Source organism: Talaromyces rugulosus, chromosome III (assembly GCF_013368755.1).
Source record: "Talaromyces rugulosus chromosome III, complete sequence".
NCBI classification, from domain to species: Eukaryota; Fungi; Ascomycota; class Eurotiomycetes; order Eurotiales; family Trichocomaceae; genus Talaromyces; species Talaromyces rugulosus.
Genome location: NC_049563.1, coordinates 1,072,378 through 1,091,148, shown reverse-complemented (window position 1 = coordinate 1,091,148; position 18,771 = coordinate 1,072,378). Strand labels below are relative to the sequence as shown.

The following is an 18,771-nucleotide window of genomic DNA, read 5'->3' as shown; positions in this document are numbered from 1 at the left end:
AATGTTGAATACAAAGACTTAGTAACCTATGGTGTGGTTTTTTTGGTTAATGTGAACATTCTGAGAGTCTCAACGATTTAAATTTTCATGAAGCATCAATTGTATATATACGCTAGTTGAGTTGACGCTTGTGTAGCATCAATACAGAGCTCATTGGTTCCCACATACATTTTCCTATTCATTCTTCTGCGTCTGCATAACCCCCCTACCAAAAAAATCGCTGACCGTGCCAAAGCGGTCTTTACTACGCTGCAGCTCGGCCATGAAAAGTTCGTGTTGGTCTGCAGACTCAACCTGTCGCCGACGAATGGCTTTAATGGTTGAATTTTGCGGCGCACAGACAGGGCATTCGGCATCTTCGCCGGTATTGTTGAGACAGCGCTGATGGAAGGAGTGCTTGCAGAGAAAGTGGACAGTGGGCAATTCGAGCGCCCTGCTGCACGATTGGCATTGGCGAGCTTGGAAGATGGCTGGTTTCGAGGCGAGTTGTTCGAGCTCGCTCTTTTTGGCTTCTGTTTCTGTCGTGTAACTGGAGATGAGACGGCGATTCTGTACGGTCATTAGTACTGAAAGATCACTTAACCAAAGAGTTCTTATCCTGACCGTTGAGATTTCTTTCCGTTCTCTTTCAATATTTGCGCTAAGATATCTTTTGATCATGCCCATGGTGACCACTGCATTAGTGCTCAACGCTTGAATGACCTGAAGAGGCGCCATTAATCCGTCTTCGTCGATCTTCTTTAGAACTGCGTCTAATTCATCACCGGCTTCTTCCAATGTCTTCGGACTGGACGCAAAATATGCGAGGGCGTCCACATAAAGCTGAGGCTCTACTGGCCCATACTTGCGCAGAGCTTTGATTACTCCTTGAGTGTCTTTCGCCGTAGTGTAAGAGCGGAATATGTCAGATCGAAGACCAGCTTGCTCTTTGACCAGCGTCATTCCTTCGTCAAAGTCTGATAGATTTGACAAAAGCAAAACATTCGAAGTTGATATCGGGATCTTTCTTTTTGTCAGAGAAATGTTGGGGAAGAAGATGCACCAATAACTTACGTCTTTGCCTTCTATCAGTTTCTTTGCCTTGGTTTCCCAGTCCTGTTTCTCGCCTGCGTTTTTCGATTTCTTTGCATTGTCCAAGTACATCTCAAACAGGGTGGTGTAAAGATCGATTTTATCAGCCTCGTTCCATGGCTTCTGTGTGATAAGGGCCTCGAGAAATGTGATAAACTCGGCTGGGTGATCGACAAAGGAAGAGAAAGCAGTCCGGGGTTTGGGGATATGATAGACAGGAATATCGGGGGTCAGGTCGATTTCTTGTGATACTTGGGCTTCAGCAGGCCGTGCCTTGGTAGGCGTATTCGATCCCACGTAAGGCAGGGGAATGAATGCGGCCAAGTTACGGACTGTACTTGTTGGCTGCGCCTCGCTTTCCACGGTATGCACACTTTCTTTCTTTGGGCGATAGTTTCCAGTGTAGAAATCTATAAAAATCTGGGTCGTTTCCTGGGGACAATGCCCTAGCAGAACTCGGGCGTATTTCATCAAATTTGGGTAGGCCTTGCAAAATCAATAACCATACAGCACTATCTCGAGCCAGACTTACCATTTCAGCATCAAGGCGAGAAATAAACTCTAGAGCCTCGGCGTATTTCTGCGAGTCTTCTATAAGTATATCAACAACCATGTCGTTTTCACCGTGCTTTGTAGCCAGGTACGCCGCCTGCTCGAAATATCCGCCTTGACGACACATAGCAATGGCAGTTTCGAGATCAAACTTCAACTCGCCTGGAGCCTTGATAAAAGAGTCCAACTTCGACGTGTCCTTGAGTTTCGCATAACAATTAAGAAGGAGAGTCGTATGGTCTGCCGTCGCCTTTTCATGGTCATGAAGTTCCTCCAAGTACTCGATAAGATTGTGGATTCGCTGGGTATCTAAAAACTACTGGTTGTCAGCTTATTTGCCTACAAAAAATGATATAGGATTGCATACTTTACGAATAACTTGCGAAGGTTCAGTGTTATCTATCGCTCTCAAATATTGCTGCATGGCCGTGTCATAGTCTCCTTTCTGGTACAAATGGTCACCATATTTGCGGAATATGACATTTTGCTGAAAGGTATCAACACCGGCTTTCTGAGCAAGATTAATAGCCAGGATGTAGAGGTTTCTTTGATATAGGAATTCAAGCTTTTGTTGTAAGCTCTTTTCGTGGTAGCGCGTTATCTGAAACGGAAATTAGCGAGACTTAATTATGTGAGAAATAAAAACGTACCTTTCCATCTATAGTTATCAAGAATAGGTCGCCCCAGATTGCGAAAACGCTTTGGACAGGCGACAGTATAGCTTCCGAATGGGCGATAAAGTTCAGGTCCGTATCGAGAAGAGTGAATGTAGACGTATTGAGAAGATCATCGGCTTGTCCCACACCAAACTTTCTCAACGTGTCTAGTCTTGAAGATGTCGTCTTCGGAGGGCACACCAAAGCTACATAGCCTCTAAAGAGATGCACAGATGTCTTGGGACTGTCAAAAGCATAACTAGGTCCACGCCCTCGAGGGCCGTAGATATGTATTGCATCCTCCCTTGCGATTAGTACATCGGCTGTCTCTTTATCTATAGTCATGCACCCAACGGCACAGCCTGCGTCTTCAAGCACCCGGGCAGGCTGACCCTGGCCTCTACCGGCAAGTGTAAACGTGAGAATGCGACTTGTCGTGGCGATATAGAGAGATTGAGTCGTGTGGCCGCTTTGAATTTCCAGACCAGTTATAGGTTCCTCCGACTCGAATACAATGCGTTGCCTCGTTCCGCGATCGTTTATCAAGTCGCCTCTGATTACAGCAACCGAACCGTTGGCAAAGCCCACGGCAAGCTGGGATAAGTCGTCCAACGCGGCAAAAGTTGATACCTGCCTGTAATTAGCTGACGTACGCGACACAATCATCATCGTTCTTATTCAACGCACTGGAAAAGGTCGCCTGCCATTTTGCACCGCTAGCGACGATAGACAACTCGGGGCACCGGTCTTCTTCTCTATCTTGTCAAGAGCCCAGACTTTGAGTATAGGTTCGCTAGGCAGATCCTCCGAAATAGTCACTAACAGAGATGTGCCTTCGATTTGTTTCATGTGGCGGATGGCGCCGGTATCGTAAGCCTTGAACGATCGGACGACCTTGAACGAGGGGGAGACAATGTGCACGAATCCATCGCTATTGCCCAGGAACAAATTGTCGGATCCGGTACATACACACGCGACATCATCCTTTGAATTACCAACGCAGTCAGCGGGGTTAGAAATGCACCTATTCAGCAGGTTGACTCACGTTGAAGGCGGGTGAGCTCTCCGCCGGAAGCTGGACTGGAGAGACATCAAAGAAGTTGAAAGCTTTCCCCTAAATCGCGCGTTAGTCAACATACACGAAGATAAAACATGCGCATCGTCATCGCATTACCGGAGTTAAAGCCATTTGCCCTGAACCCTCGCCATCAGGCGACAGTAGTTGTGCGGGGGAGGATGTTGGGATAAGGTAGTGAGGGCTTCCGAGCGGGAGCGGGAGAGGCAGCTGCGCCGGGAAAGCTGACTGGGCAGTGATTGGTCGGGCCAGGACTACTCTAACAGCTCTACGTCATTCGGTCTATTCAGTAGTTATGTGAAATATATCGACATTGATTATATTCACAACCTAAAGTAATGACACTGTACTGTGAAAGACACCTATCTCGTAAATGCATCTAGAATCGCGCAAAGATTCGGCGTTCGGCGCACCAAGAAACCCTCATACATATAGCTTGCATTCTACGTAGGGGACACTTCACGCCTTAGAGCTTGGGCAGAGGATGGCGAGTCCCTTTGGCTACTCTTCTTCACCTCCTTTGCAACGTCAAAGCTCTGTTGGAGCCAACTGCCGGCATCTTGGATCACTTGGCTGAGATCAAACGTATCCGTGCCGGTCATAAGCTCCTGGCCATCTTGCTGGTCCGTTGCTGGGGTCGTGACGGACAATGTTAAGGGAAGGGCCGAAAATGAGTCATTTCCAGAAACTTGTGTGTGTATGTTCGATGCCACCTGAGTAGCGTTGCCGGATGGCGACGATGGAGGAGACATGGCAAGACTAGCCCTTCTCTTCAAGCTGAGATTCAAAGCACTGACATTCGGGTGAGGTTGTGAATCCGACCTTAGTCCTGCGCTCTTTATTGTTCCTACACTAAAAGGAGTAACCGAATCAATCAAGGCTTGGGTGTCCATGTTCTGAATCGCTTCTGGCCCCACGTCGGTTGCTAGCTGGATTTCTAATTTTGAAGGCAGCGTGTTGATGCGAGAAAATGGGGTTATCCTTTTGGAAGGTGATATGAAACGGTCTTTCGGTTCTGAAATATCTTCAAGATCTCTTTCTGGTGTGGAGAACTCTTCTTGGAAGGATTTCTGGGCCAGTTGCAAGGCTTCCTGGGTCGACAACTCCTCACCATCAGCTCCAGCGTTTTCGTCAGCGCCCAGCCCACCTCGAAGGTCGGTTGAGTATAAAGATATTATTTGACCGGAATTTGGTAGTGGCCGAGGTACAATTTGAGCAGATGTTATCTTCTCACTGCTTTCGTGTTCATTACTGTGTCCCGAAGCTTCCAGTGTGCCACTATCCTTCTTTGTCTGCGTCGAGGCCTGTCGGCTATTGCTATTACCGAGAGCTGATTGCAAGGGGGGGTGTTCTCTTTCATCCCTCTGGTTCTTGAGGGAGCCGTCTATAGATATGGTCTCGCTCTCAAGTTTGGGCTGCTTTGCCGACTTGCTTTTTGGCAGTCGATATTTGAATTCGGGAAGATGCGAAGAAGGCGGAATAATGTGAACAGAAGACACACTAGTCGGTTCGATGGGCAATCCCTCATGTGCCGCTTGAACAACAGTCGAATCTTCCATAGGCTCACACTTCGTAGGTGGTTTGCTGTCTTCGTTCAAATCCAAGTGTGGGTGCATGCGATCTGGAAATCTAGCAGAATTGCTTGGAGATGAAAGCCTATTGTGGACATTAGGTGAGATTGATTTCGACTTCTTGTCAAAATCGGTGGTTCTGGAAGAGGCTATATTTCGATTACATCTATGCTCAGGCTTCTTATTCAAAGGTTTGAGTCGCTTTGTCGGGCTGGTCGTGCTGGTGTATCGGCTAGATGGAGATTTGGGCGGGTCGTAATTTTGAATATTAAAGCTGCCCTTATCTTTCTTAAGCCATTTATGACGTATTAAGAACTCAGTAGACGGGGGCTCGATCATACGTGAGTCCAGTGACTTAACGATGAATGGCGAACCCTGATGTTGCCTTCCAAGTTCCGCCGGTGTTGACGACACAGAATTATCTCGTGGATTGTGTTCGTATTCAAAGTCTTTACAGTTTGGTATAGTTTTCGATGCTTTTTCCGAGTTCTCTACCACCCCGGTATTCTTGTCTTTTGTCGCCGAGGTAGCCCCCCTTCGAAAACCGGTGGTAGCAACCCTGCGGTTCGTGTTGGCAACATTCGTTGAGTGTCGTGAGCGGTTCTTCTTCCATGGATTGACCCAACCATTGTCGAAAGGACCCCGAAGAGAGGCAGAAGCAATAAAGAGAGGCTGACCCTTTAAATATAAGGTGCCTAGTGTCTCGATCCTTCTCCTTTTGGCAGTTCTGGTTGTGTCGTCAAGATCGTCATCCGAACCCAGTAGCGAATCCGTCTCGTACTCGTCTATCGGGAGTTCTTCCAGCGTAACAGGAGAGAATTTTTGGTGAGGAGGCATGAGGGGCGAGTTGCTGTGCCCAAGGCGAAGGTGGCGCCGACTGTTGTTGTTGTTGCTGCGGTGCACTTTCTCTCGGAAGCAGCAAAAACAACCGAGTCTAGATGCGTCTCATACATGTTTTCGCATCGAACGGCTGAAGAGAGATAGATGAGGGAAGACAAAGAGCACGCGTATCTGGGGCGTTGCTGTCCGTTTCGACAGCAACGAGGCTAGGCTGCAGCTCGTCCGAGATGGCTGGACCACGTGAGAAAAAAACCACTTAACGCGTCCCGACGGGCTAGTAGAAGCCATTTGTCGCTATTTTTGGTAATTCGATAATATTATCCAATATTCATGTGTTATATACTAGAAAGTACGTATAATAAATGTTAATTAGCATTGAATATTTGTCGAGAGTACCGGACATTTTATATATTTTTTTAAAGTTACATTGTTTTCTAAACTACCGCATTTATCAAAACTAATTCATATACATACGTATATATGTGTATGTTTATAAAAAACGAATAACTTTGTACTAAAAATACAATTTTGTTTATGAACAAAATAAAATATATATACATCAATTGATATAACCATAAAACTCCTACGGTGGAATATTGAAAAGGCAACATCTCCGGGTCTTTACAATCTGCACTGTATTCAGTAGAAAAGTCTATAAATTAATTAAGGATGGCTTGAGAACCCTAAGTGTAACTAAATAAGGTGTTCGCTCTTAGGGGCCTTTCTGACCCATTCGACTAATACATATAGATTAAAGGCGTCTAAACACAGAAACATCAATGAATATGAACTATCAGCTTTCCAATTCATGCCTGGGCGTTATGACCGACCCCTCCGCTTCGGATATCTGATAATGATTAGGTAGCTCCTGCGGGTGCGATTGCGGCTGTGGGGGCGAATGTGAGGCTACCTCGACAGCCTTGAATTGCTTTTCCGGTTCTTGTGCAATTGTTCTTCCTCCTCCTCCTCCTCCTCCTCCTCTTCGTCTCCACCAGAACCATCCGGCCACAACAATCGCCACAGCTGCTATAGCACCTATTACGGGACCGGCAATCCAAGCTTTGCTGGATGAACTTCCTGAGTTGCCACTGCTACCACTGCTACCACTGCTATCACTGCTGCCGTCGCTGCTTTGAGTTGGTGTTGCCCCTGCAGATGTAGATGGCGAGGCACCTGAGGCCGAAGTATCGCTAGAGACAAGCTCTGCATATGTAAAATTCTGTGGGGTCGACGCAGAACCGGTCGCATTCAAGAAATAACAATTCTTAATCCCCTCGTGAAACGAGTTGTCGTAGAGAACACCAACACACGAATCGTTGGTTGCACATTGGCCAACGCAGTTTTTCAACTTCGGGCTATAAAACGACGTAAAATTGCTGCTTCCAACTCGACCTTCTAAACACGTTGTATTGAATGTTTGGTTGTTGTTGACAATCTGCCCTGGTCCAGAGCACGTGTCGACAGGCGGTAGACTAACCAGCAGCCCGGAATGGGATACCGGTCTAGTATTAGCAACGACAGGAACCCCATCTTGAGAATTTTTTAGATAGCAGTTGCTCCATCCCGCTTTCTTATCAGGATTCCATGAGACTCCGACACAGAGTGGATGCACATCTAAACAGAGTTGCATACATTCGCCCATTGTCGATGCGTGATTCCCATACGTTTGTCCCCAGGGTAAAAAGTCGCCATAATCCCTCATATCTTGATCACAGAGGATTTGAAAAGAAAAGCCTGAGATCATGGCGTTGGTGTTGTTTTCGTACGGACAATCCGCTTTTATTGCTAGCATCTCTGTCTTGTTTGTGAGCGCGCTGTGGACGTTATCGGTATCCGTGATACTCAAAGAAGTGGTATTAACATCAAAGCCTTTGAATGAGCACGTCTGATTTTGAAAGTAATGCGTTACTCCCATACAGGCAGGATGGTAATTAGAACACATATCCATGCATTCTGTGATGCTTGATCCAGGCTGGTTACCGAGTTCTGGGGCAAGGAGATTGAGGCTGCAGTATGTGCTGAATTGTAGGTCATTGTCTGCGATGTACTCATCGGGAGGGCAGTAAGTGGATTCGTCTCGAGCATTTAACGACGCTGATGCTGTATTTGAGAATAAATCAGAATGGCTATGCTTTTTGCTTTTCTGGGTAGCAGTCCTTCACGTGGCAACTCACCCCGCTCGAAAACGGCCATCATGCCGACCAAAAGATTCAAGTGTTTGCTTTTCATGTTTTCATTTCCTTTTTCAAATTCTCCCTCAAATGTGATCGATCAATGCTGTGAGTAATACCTTTGCGACACTGACACGATGAGAGGATAGAAGTTCGAATTTCAAAGATCAACGCTTCAACCCCTATGCGCTGAGGGGGCTGATACCTAATGACAGCCACGCTGGGCGGTGGTCTCAGGATATAGCACACGCCAAGTAACCTTCATCCTTGGCGTCTTGATCTAGAGTCATATCGAGTGGCATCCTCCGATCCTTACCAGACTAGTGGGGGCCACCAGTGTCCAATCTTATTCGAGTACGAAAGCTAGTCCACGGGGCTGAATTTATCTTCAGATACCCACGCGTTCTCCTCCAACCAAATAGTCACCTGAAGTTGGTTGGGTCCTTGGCAGTTATCTTTTATAAGGCAATCCCTGTAGTTGTGTACGGAGTATTAACCTGCACTAAACAAGTTCGTGCCTACTATCTGGAGTACTCCGCGAGGTGTGCGGATACAGCTCCTAATTCTGGAACGCTCCGGGACGCTAGAGAGTAGCTTCGTCTGAATATATCTGTTTAGTGCTGGGTAAGGGAGGGTAGTGTTGGTCGGGGCTTTAGCAAAATAATTACAATCGCCATGTTATGCTTACCTCTTTTTAGAACGTGCTTAGAGGATTGAAAGGTCTTCTTCGATATGACCGAATCCGCGTTTAATCTCCCATGGAGTGAGTGTCAAGAATGGAGAACAAGCGGGTGTTGTGTTTGTAATAACGATGTATTCTGTGGCTTTGCCTAGATGGTGGCCATTGAATTGACATGTAGCATGTAGATAATATGCGACAAAAATGAATGCATATGGCAGGGAGAATGTGAAGATATGTTTAATAGTTGAAGGGAAGGAGCGAAGCTGGCGTTGCAAATTTTGTCGAGCCTAATTGCAATTTGCAAAAAGCAGAGTCATGTGACTGATGTCCCGGGCAACGGTGTTACTCAAGGGAGCTAGTATATATCAGGCCTAGCTGCATATTCACACCATGACGGGTGGAGACACTGGTCTGGCGGACGCTCAGTGGCTGGAGGTTGCGGGGGCTAAGCCATATTCGGTAAGTTGTTGTGCCCCGGCCAAATACTGCCCTCTGACTCGTCCGGCCAGGCCATTTTGCTCCCTCCCAGGCGGTGAGGGCCGCAACAATTAACCACTGACTACCCCGACATCAATTAATGAAACAACATTAACTCATATCCATCATCCGATCAATGCCTTATCCTCTTGCAGTTTTTACCCTCTGAGCGCATGGACCTTGTTACCCCCAATCTATCCCTACTCACCGTGCAGATTTTACGAACGGCGAATCACAGCATGTTACGCATTTAAGCGCCACTGAGTTCCATGGAACAACGCGCCGTAGTTGTCCGGCAACTTGACGATCAAAACAATCAACACAACACCCACCGCCATGTCCAAAGAACCATGGCTAGCCGAACTTCCAGACGAAGACTGGGTTTCTCAACCGTCGTCGCCGTGCCCGTTGCCGCATTCGCCGTCTCTTCCCTCGAGCCCGAGTCAGCAATCGGCGCGCAAGTGCATCGGCTGTTCGCACCGCAGCCGAATGCCTAAGCCAGAACCAGTATCACCGAGTGTCAGAGGGAAGAACACCCCACGGGGTGCGAGACAGGGGCAAACAAGACGTGGCGGAAGTACAACTCCGACCAGTGTGCGAGCATCGTCATCACCACGACAGTCTCCGTCGACGCGGTCGCCTCGAGTCTCGAATAACGCGCCGCCCAAGTCTTCCAATACAAAACAAATAACACCCGGTCGAAAAAAGCCCGCATCCACACCTCTGAAGACCATGGTCTCTGCAAAATCGAGTACACTGAAATCCAACGTCACGGACGGACAGGGAACAGTTCAGGTGCGGTCTGGTAAAGACGATTCCCGGGGAACCCCCGAGTGGAAACGACGCCTCATCCAGGGGGGGATGGGTCCCGATGAACAATGCGACCTGTTTGCTCCAATGGGGCTCGAGAGTATGTTCAAAGGCCCCGCGTCGGGCGGTGAACCTGAAGACCGACGCGGTCAAACAAACGGCGCACAAACAAACCAACCCGTCGACGCATCACGACGACAGTCAAACCCAGCACAAGACGGTCGGGCAAAGCCAAATAGTCGACTGCGACAGCGTAGCCTAAACACCCGCTCTATGTCCTCGAAACGCTCTAAACTCGGCTTGGACGGTGTCTCTGATATGGAAGGCCGGTCGCGAACGGCCAGCGGAGAGGAGGATCGTCGCAATGAAGGTATAACACCCATCTTTCTATCAAGCAGCAACACAGTGGATCGCCGCACTGGCTCGGGAGTTTTGCAGTCAGCACTGAAACAGCTCAATCACATTGCAGATACCTCGAAAGAGAGCCGGACTGGGAGCATCAAGCAGCAGCACAAGGGCACCAACGAAGCCGGCGAGCTGCTCAACTTCAGCAGTCCATACTTCCCCGAGGACCTGTCGACGGGGACGCAAGAAGAGGCCCAGACAAAGCCGTTCGTGAGCTTTCGCCGCGGCGGTTACTCCGACGACGGCTCCTTCCGTATGCGCCAACTGAGCCCGTCGTCCTTTCCGTCGCAGCTGGACAACTCCGACTTTCGCAGCTCACCGCCCTCGCAGCTGCAAGACGCTGTTCCTGCGGTCACTTTCTCGCCCACCGACGATGACCCTCGACCAAACACCGGCAACATGAGCAACAGCCCGCTGAAACTGTTTGGTAACCATGACACTTTCACCAACAACAAGCTGTTGCGCCGCATGAGCCAGTTTGAAGAAACTCTCGGCGATGAGCTGTCCGACGAGGACCAGCCGGCGTCTCCCACACTCGGCACTCGCAAGACACGCGCAAATCGAAGCCTGCCAAACCTGAGGCGAGGACAATCAGAGGATCACTCCCCACGCAAGATTGCTCGCCCTGTTACTCAGGATGCGGCAGATCCCCGCATGAATCGGTTTGGCAACGGGCAGCTAGATGGGTTTGGCTTTGCCGATGAGAGCGCGCACAGCGGCCGAGTTCCAAATCTATCCTTTCAGAGCAGGTACAATCGAGGAACCCAATCAAACCGGAGGTCATATTCACGAGTTTTGGGAAGAGATCCTTTACGAAAAGCAAAGAGCTTCGACTCTATTCCTGAAACCAGACGATCTTTTAGTTCTCGACAGTACATAACTTCACGCAGCAATGAAAACAGTCAATTGACTCTGCACACACGCCGAATTCACTCAGGCACCACACATACGAGCAACTTGCCCCCGAAAGGCTCCACTCCCAAGCGTCGACGGACTCGGGAAAAAACAGACGCTTTATATGACGCTGATGAACTTGCAGAGTCGTTGCTGGAGATGAACCTGGAAGAAAGGGGGTTCAGGCATCAATTGCAGCAAAGCAGCCACTTTTCGCCGGCCACTGGTCACTCCGAACAAGAGAGAAATCAATGGGAACGTAGCAATTCAGAATCTCCTTTTGATACCGATGCTTCTAAAGAAGACCTCGAAAACGAGAACTATAAGCGCTCTCTAACAACTGACGATTATCTCGACCAAGCGACAAAGGTGATGAACTTTATCCGTGCAAAAGGCAAATATCAAAGCGGGTTGACTAGCGTGGAAGAATCGGATATCACCAGTCAGGACAATGAAGAAGACACCTTGACAGAAATATCTAGTCCGGAGAATCTTTCCCGCCCCCCAAGTCGTGATGGGGTGGACATGCGAAAGTATCGGGAGCCTAAACAACTTCATCCACGTGTCGTCAGCCACCTCAAAAAGTTTGCCGACAAGGAGGATGCAGAACAACTCATGGAATCCGTTGTGTCACACCTGGATAAAGAGTCTCAGTCAGACACAAAAGGGGAAACTAAATATGATGGCGATATCCAGAGCAGTCCTCAGAACATTCGAATTTTACCGCCACTCAAACGTAAGCATCCTGATGAAGATCAAACCGATTCGATACCCAGCACGTCCTCGAATGCTTCGAATGCCCGAGGCAATATTGCTTCTGACATGGTATCGCACCTGATACCGGAGCAAGTCAATGGGATGACCTATGATCAGTCAACGAAGTCCTGGGTCCGACAAAAAGATGCTCGGGCAATTGAGAGGCCACGAGGGGATGAAAGCGAGGACGATCCATTTGGAAGCATTCCTGATCTAAGCGTTCACTCCACAGAGGAAGTTATGAGGTCTTTTGCTCGCACCAAGGATGGCCAAATCACTGAGGGCCTGCGCTCAAGAATCGAGCTTGACACCACCAAGCTTTCTGCAGGACAGCGACCGACGACTCGTGACGGCCCGGCTTTTATTCCCGATTCCAGCTCTGTCCAATCCAAAACCACGCGGTTCACCTCCAGTGGACCACAACCAGAGACTCGTGCAACATCTTGGGGGACAGAAGATATAACCATCAACGTCCGCCAACCGTCAAGTCCACATGCGAAACACACTGTGAATGAAACCAAGTCCCTTCGGCCGAAAGCATCAGGCCAAACGAGGTCTGCCACGATCAGCTTTTCGTCGCCTTTGGTGTCCCATATTGTATACACAGATGATGCTAATGAGACACAATCAAATGGGACCACTACTGAGCACTATGGCGAACGCCGCAACAATGACTCATCGACTCCTGGTACTTCTCTGGATAATCGTGGATTTGTACGTCGTCCAATATCTCGAATAGACGAGCAGAATGAGGAATCAATGGAAGAAATGAGCTTGGTCCGCAGAATCTCGACAGCACAAGCGTCTTCAACACCACAGTTACACCGTGGCGGGAATTCTCTAGCACATCTGCAGTCTGCAGAAGGGGACAGCTACAGTTTCCACCTCAGCCCCCTTGCCGATTTCACTATGAATCAACCGGATGACCCAGTCAACCTTGAGATCAGTTACATCGCTCAACGCACCCATCCTTCATCTTTACGTGAAATACATGGGACTTTTGAACTTGCTGTGCAGGATCTTGTGAAGCACATTACAGACGTGGAACCAAGTGAGCCTTTCTGGGAGGACATCCGTCGGCTGAACTTGAGAAACAAGGGTCTAATTACGCTCCACCGTCTGAATGACTTTTGTCCTCGCCTGGAAGCACTGGATGTATCGGAAAATGAGCTTGGCCATCTTATTGGCGCTCCGTACACAATTCGCGATCTGCGAGCGTCGCAAAACTGTCTTTCAAATCTTACTGCATGGGGGCATCTAGCCAACCTTCAATACTTGGATGTTTCCGGAAACCAAATTGAGTCTTTGGATGGGTTTTCCGGGCTTGTCCACCTACGCGAACTGAAAGCAAACAACAACAAGATTCGCAGCATTGATGGTATATTGGATCTGAATGGTCTCTTGCGCCTGGATTTGAAGTCCAATGCCCTCACTTCCATTGACTTTGAGGGCTCGGAGCTGTAGGTTTATCAGTATTATCATGGTTTCATTGGCTAATAGCATGCTTCTAGGACTCGTTTGAGTGAAATTGACCTTAGTGACAATCAAATAACAACGATTCGAAACCTCGAGTATCTTCCGGCCTTGGAAACTCTTAACATTAGTGCGAACCAGCTGAAAAAACTTCCAACTGTCGTGCCAATAAATACTTTACGAACCTTGAGGGCATCCAAAAACCGGTTCGATTCCTTCGATGCAGCCATGTTTCCCCATCTCAAGCTACTTTATCTTGATGGCAACTATTTGAGCACGCTCTCTGGTCTATCTAAATGCAGCAGCCTTGAAATACTGTCCGTGCGAGAACAGTTTGCTGGCACATCGCATGACTCAGGATCACCCTTGGATATCGATATTGCTCACCTGACCGACATCCGAAAGCTCTATCTTTCATCAAATAGCTTGTCGGAACGAACGCTGTCGCCATCTGCTCCTGTATTGGGCTTGCAATTGCTTGACATCGCGTCATGTGGCCTTCAAGCCATTCCTTCTCGCTTTGGCAAACTCTTTCCCAACCTTCGCGTTCTCAACTTAAACTTCAATTCTGTCAGCGAGCTTGATAATATTGCCGGCATGAGTGGGTTGAGCCGATTAGCGGTGGCGGGGAATCGTGTCGGCAGGCTTCGCACGCTCTGCCAGGTCCTAAGCAGAATTGGCCGATCGGCGCACCATAGCGACAGTCCTCTCCGAAACATCGACCTTCGTGGTAATCCGCTTACAATTGGCTTCTACCCTCCCCCCATCTCGGGCAGTGGAAGAGCTGATACTCATTTGAAACTGCTGGAAATCCGGCGCCAAGAGACTGAGATGCGCAAAAACCGAATCGAGCCGGATCTAGGCTCACTCGCAACAACGCCTGGTGTCGCTGATGACTTCGCGGCTGTTGGACCGAAGAACGGCGAAAACGCTATAGAAACGCGGACGGAGATCGAGATTGATGACCCGTATACTCTCCCTCTCGCTGATGCCACGGCGGATCAAAAGCATCGTTCTCACTTGCACGAGTCGACCAAAAAACGGCGCATGATGTTGGAACTGCTGATGTATACAACCACCGGTGGCTCCCTGAAAATGTTGGATGGACTTGAGTTGAGACCGATTCTGGAAGACGAAAAAGCCGGGATTGACAAACTTTGGGCTCAACTGGAACGACTGGGCGTTTTTAAAAAAAAAAAATTACGGATGGTAGTAGTCGACATCCGCTGGCGTTTTTTTTTTTTTTTTTGGAGTTTGTAGTGTTTCTTTTTGTTTTGTTTTGCATTTAGATGCCGGTAAAAGCATCGTATCCACCGGCGCAGACTGATAGCGATGCATGGATGGTGTAATTCTTTTGTTGGTGCATTGTTAATGGCCTGTATTAAGACTCTGTTAATCCATGACTATTCTTACGAGATTCATTTGTGCTACAGTATTACTTTTATTAGGGAGGTTCTGCAAGCGACTCAACTTACAATTTGCAACTGTTTTAGGAAATTGGTAAAACCCCCCGCTGGGTTTCGCCGACGTTCCCCGGCTGTTGTCACGACCATGAATCACTTTTGGATCGACACACAATTCGATTTTTCCGCGCATATTCATTCAGTATGACTTGTATCCGCAGCCCGCTCGGGGGACTGATGATGATCGAAAAGGATCGTACTTGTATAGTCTCCCGCCTCAGTAGGATGAGGACCCTGAGAAGGAATACCCCGTGCCAATCTGGCTACACGGTGGAATGGGCTTTCAATCTCAGCGAGCATGGGTGTTGCCATAATATCACTTGGCCGCCGAACAGGGCCGCCTGCCATTGTGCTGGCGCCCCAATCTGCCGCAAGGTTGGTGGTACAATTCAATCGATGTTCAACAGCGAATTGAAGATGTTGCCGTGGCAGATTTTATCACACACTTGAAATAGAAGACATTCCGCGTGAGGGGCGAAACTCGCTTCTGGGCCGTTGAGGGCTTCTCTATGGGCGGGTATGGTGCTGCGCTTCACCTCGGGCTGAAGTATCCTGATGTCTTCGGTGTGGTATCTTCGATTACACCAACGCTGCACATGCAGCTGGCGAATGAGCGTCTGGGGAGCGCATCCACGACACCTTTGGTGACTCATCCAAGTATTATCCGGCACAAAGGCCTTGGACTCTCTAACGACGGGGGTCCAATTACTTGTTGGCAAGGAAAGTGAGACTGCTCAGCAGAATATGGAGCCCATGTGCCGAATTCTTACGGAGGTTGACGTTCGGAATGAAATGTGTCTGGTTACGGATGCGCCTCATGAGTATGTGGATATCACGGAGGTGTTGAGTGACCAAATCTTTGCCTTCTGGGAGGAAGTTTTTAAGAGTAGTTAGAATTAATATGAATAATGGTAATTAGAGAATATCAATAAATGATAGTCCATACATACTTGAATTAGACTGGAATTGCACAGTCAAAGAGCAACAATGGGAAGTGAAGTAAGGAGAACCGTCCAGTCATCCATCGGTAGACGATGGAAATATCCTTTGTGTTGCAATTTTTGCACACGTGCTTCAATAAGGATTATCATTACTTTGTCCAACTAGAAATAAAATCAAGGAGAACAATTTTCTTCGACACTGTTGGAAAGGAAAGTGCCAACATCCAATGGCTATGCATCACCTTTGACGTAGTTAAAAAATTCGTCACTCGTCATGTCATCCCCTTGGAAGAGATATCTGCTTTTCGCCCAACATTTGTCCCGGCATTTTTCCTTGTCGAATCCGCGTTCTTGGAGGAGGCCAATTAGTTTACGGTCAGGGTTCAGCGTTCTGTTGTAGCCTCGAGCTATACGCCATAAAGCACAAGCATGACGATTACCATTTGCCACATTACAACCGAATTTTAAAAGTTCCCTGACAACGGGCTTAGCTGCTGGAAGTGGCTGGTGGTGAAAGACAGACACCACACCAGTGTCCTTTTCGTTTTCCATTCTTGCCCCATACTTCACTAACAGTTTGATCATTTTGTAATGAGCCTTGATAGATGCATGGTAAAGTAGACTGTCCCCGTCTTGAAAGTAATCATTGACACAGACACCGTTGAGCAAGAAAAATTCGACTATGTCAGTGAGGCCCACATCACAGCTCGTTGACACAGGTTCGAAATAGTGTTTGTAGGAATTTAGCGATTATGAAGTTCACGTAACATCAATTCAAGCGCATTTTGGTTGCCAACTTTCGCCGCGTATATAAACGGTGAATATTTGTTGTCGTTCTCATCAAGCACCATCAGGTTCGCTCCCTGTTCCAGTAGAATTTCGGCCACATCGAGACGGTCATTATTTATCGCATAAATCAATGCGGTCTCCCCAGAGTCATTCTCAAAGTCAACATTCGCATTGCCCTCTGCTAGCAACGTCCTCACTACCTCAACGTGGCCGAAAAGCACAGCAGCCAATAGTGGATGAATTTCCGGATCCCAAGTTGGAGTGTTCCGTTTCGCGTGGCTTAGATTGTGATAATCACAGGACGACCATGTGTAGGTGTTGTTATTGAATTGGGTCATTAAAACGCCTTCCTTCAAGAATTTAGATATAGCAGTTGCCTTGCCCCAAATGGCCGCGTATAGAAACTTTTGCTTGTACACGCCTGTAGCGATGGCGCGTTTGTACAACACGGAGTCTAAAACGGTGTTCATGTAACTGCAGGTCATAATCGCGGCACGGAGGTCCTCAGGTCCAAAAATTCACTTATGAGCAGCAATATTTCCCAAGGGAGGCACGGAAGTAACATTCTTTTGCCCCAACGGGCACCTTTTTTTTTGCGAGACATAAGGTGGATAAGCTGAAATCTCCTTATAATGACCGAAATGACCGAATAATGGTTATATTCTTGTATAGGTGCATGTAAATGCTCTTCAAATTTACATATAAGTTGACCGACAATTATCACTGCTATTTAATCATCGTGACGCTCACACTACTCATTCAGGGTTTAGGTGAGCCCACAAACCTACCATACTATGTAATGAGGTTTGTCTCATGTTCTATACAGGGGGCTGCTAGAAAACATGTAAAATAGAATATTACATCAATCTAGGACGTTTTGAATTTTATATCCAAAAAGATATTGGGATATATAATATAATCTTTGAAAAACCTCTAAATATTTATTCACGCATGAGTAAAGAATTAAAATATTTGGAGGAGGGGCCTTTAAAAGATATCGACTATGTTACTCGCCATGATTAGTAGACTCCATCTGACATCATTATATACTATAAGAAGAAATTATAAAATTGCGGGGCGTCCACTGATATTGGCGTGTCTGATTGGTCAAGGTCAACTTTATTCATCTTTTGATTGGCTCTTGCTATTTTATTCGTGATGTGATTGGTCGGTTTTGACGGGAGCTAGTACTCCATCAATTTCATACCATAGCGTCAAAATCGTGACCAGCTTAGAGATTGCATATTTCAAGGACTCGCTAGTTAGTGGGGGTATACTAGATGAATTTGAGCGAGTGCTCGGGAGTTCACCCAACATTGATCCATGGAGATTTTTGTTTGCATTTAACAGAAAGATGAACTAACTCTGACTTGAGGCTTGGAAAGCAGTCTATTCGACCCAGAAATATTGTTACTGCATTGTTGCACACATTTCTTCCCCAGGCGATGAATTTTTCTACTCCTTCATATTCGAAGATGCAGAAAGGCAAGCCAACTGGGGAGATCAAATGTAGATATGATGAATAGAGCATGAATAATGCCTGTTTGCCGGTAGTTATATCAAACTCAAACTGGATTTTGCCAGACTTCAATATTGGGAATGCGTGGTCCGAGAAGATTACTCTATTGGGGAATATGTCCAAAGGCGGCAAGAAGCCGGGCAGTTATCGGTGAGGACGCACAGTTGTCACTCTCAATAATATGATGATATAATTAATTAGTTTGTCGACCTAGACAGCTAGCGAGATGCGCACGTTTTCGGATGATTGGCAGACAGTCGGCATGCCTAGCAAGGAAGGATGCGGCGCCTATAGCCAATGATGTTGTTCACCACTTTCCTCTCTACCAATGTACAAATATATTACCAATTTATTATGCATGCTGGCGTGTCGGCAATTGCTTGCATTACAGGGCGAAAAGTAGGAAATTTCCACGGCTATATCAACGAAATTTATTGGTGATGGCGTCATCCGTTCTTTCGTGGCCGATCTAGCATCCTTTGCAATTGACTTAGTTTTTGTTTGTTTGTCATGTTAATGAACAATTGCAATCCCTAAAATGACAAGAAAAAGTCAATTCAATCTAGAACTCGCCGATCGTTCCACCGCCTTTCCGGTCCTCTGTACGAGTATAATTATACCAGTAG

At 47.4% G+C, this 18,771-nt stretch overlaps 4 protein-coding genes across 4 annotated transcripts; 1 reads left to right on the top strand and 3 right to left on the bottom strand.

Moving 5' to 3' along the window:
• Positions 1-174: 174 nt before the first annotated feature.
• On the bottom strand, positions 175-5,762 carry TRUGW13939_05227 (uncharacterized protein; the record flags this gene model as incomplete). Its single annotated transcript, XM_035488391.1, has 9 exons — positions 175-549; positions 604-1,002; positions 1,054-1,557; positions 1,604-1,939; positions 1,991-2,224; positions 2,274-2,909; positions 2,967-3,263; positions 3,325-3,393; positions 3,870-5,762. The coding sequence occupies 9 exons, from the start codon at positions 5,760-5,762 to the stop codon at positions 175-177; spliced, it is 4,743 nt and encodes a 1,580-aa protein (XP_035344284.1).
• Positions 5,763-6,558: 796 nt separating this feature from the next.
• Positions 6,559-7,994, bottom strand: TRUGW13939_05226 (uncharacterized protein; the record flags this gene model as incomplete). Its single annotated transcript, XM_035488390.1, has 2 exons — positions 6,559-7,865; positions 7,940-7,994. The coding sequence occupies 2 exons, from the start codon at positions 7,992-7,994 to the stop codon at positions 6,559-6,561; spliced, it is 1,362 nt and encodes a 453-aa protein (XP_035344283.1).
• Positions 7,995-9,008: 1,014 nt separating this feature from the next.
• Positions 9,009-14,782, top strand: TRUGW13939_05225 (uncharacterized protein; the record flags this gene model as incomplete). The annotated part of the gene is made up of 4 exons (XM_035488389.1): positions 9,009-9,077; positions 9,384-13,420; positions 13,472-14,642; positions 14,723-14,782. The coding sequence occupies 4 exons, from the start codon at positions 9,009-9,011 to the stop codon at positions 14,780-14,782; spliced, it is 5,337 nt and encodes a 1,778-aa protein (XP_035344282.1).
• A 1,286-nt stretch (positions 14,783-16,068) lies between these two features.
• On the bottom strand, positions 16,069-17,111 carry TRUGW13939_05224 (uncharacterized protein; the record flags this gene model as incomplete). The annotated part of the gene is made up of 2 exons (XM_035488388.1): positions 16,069-16,517; positions 16,601-17,111. The coding sequence occupies 2 exons, from the start codon at positions 17,109-17,111 to the stop codon at positions 16,069-16,071; spliced, it is 960 nt and encodes a 319-aa protein (XP_035344281.1).
• Between the last annotated feature and the right edge of the window lie 1,660 nt (positions 17,112-18,771).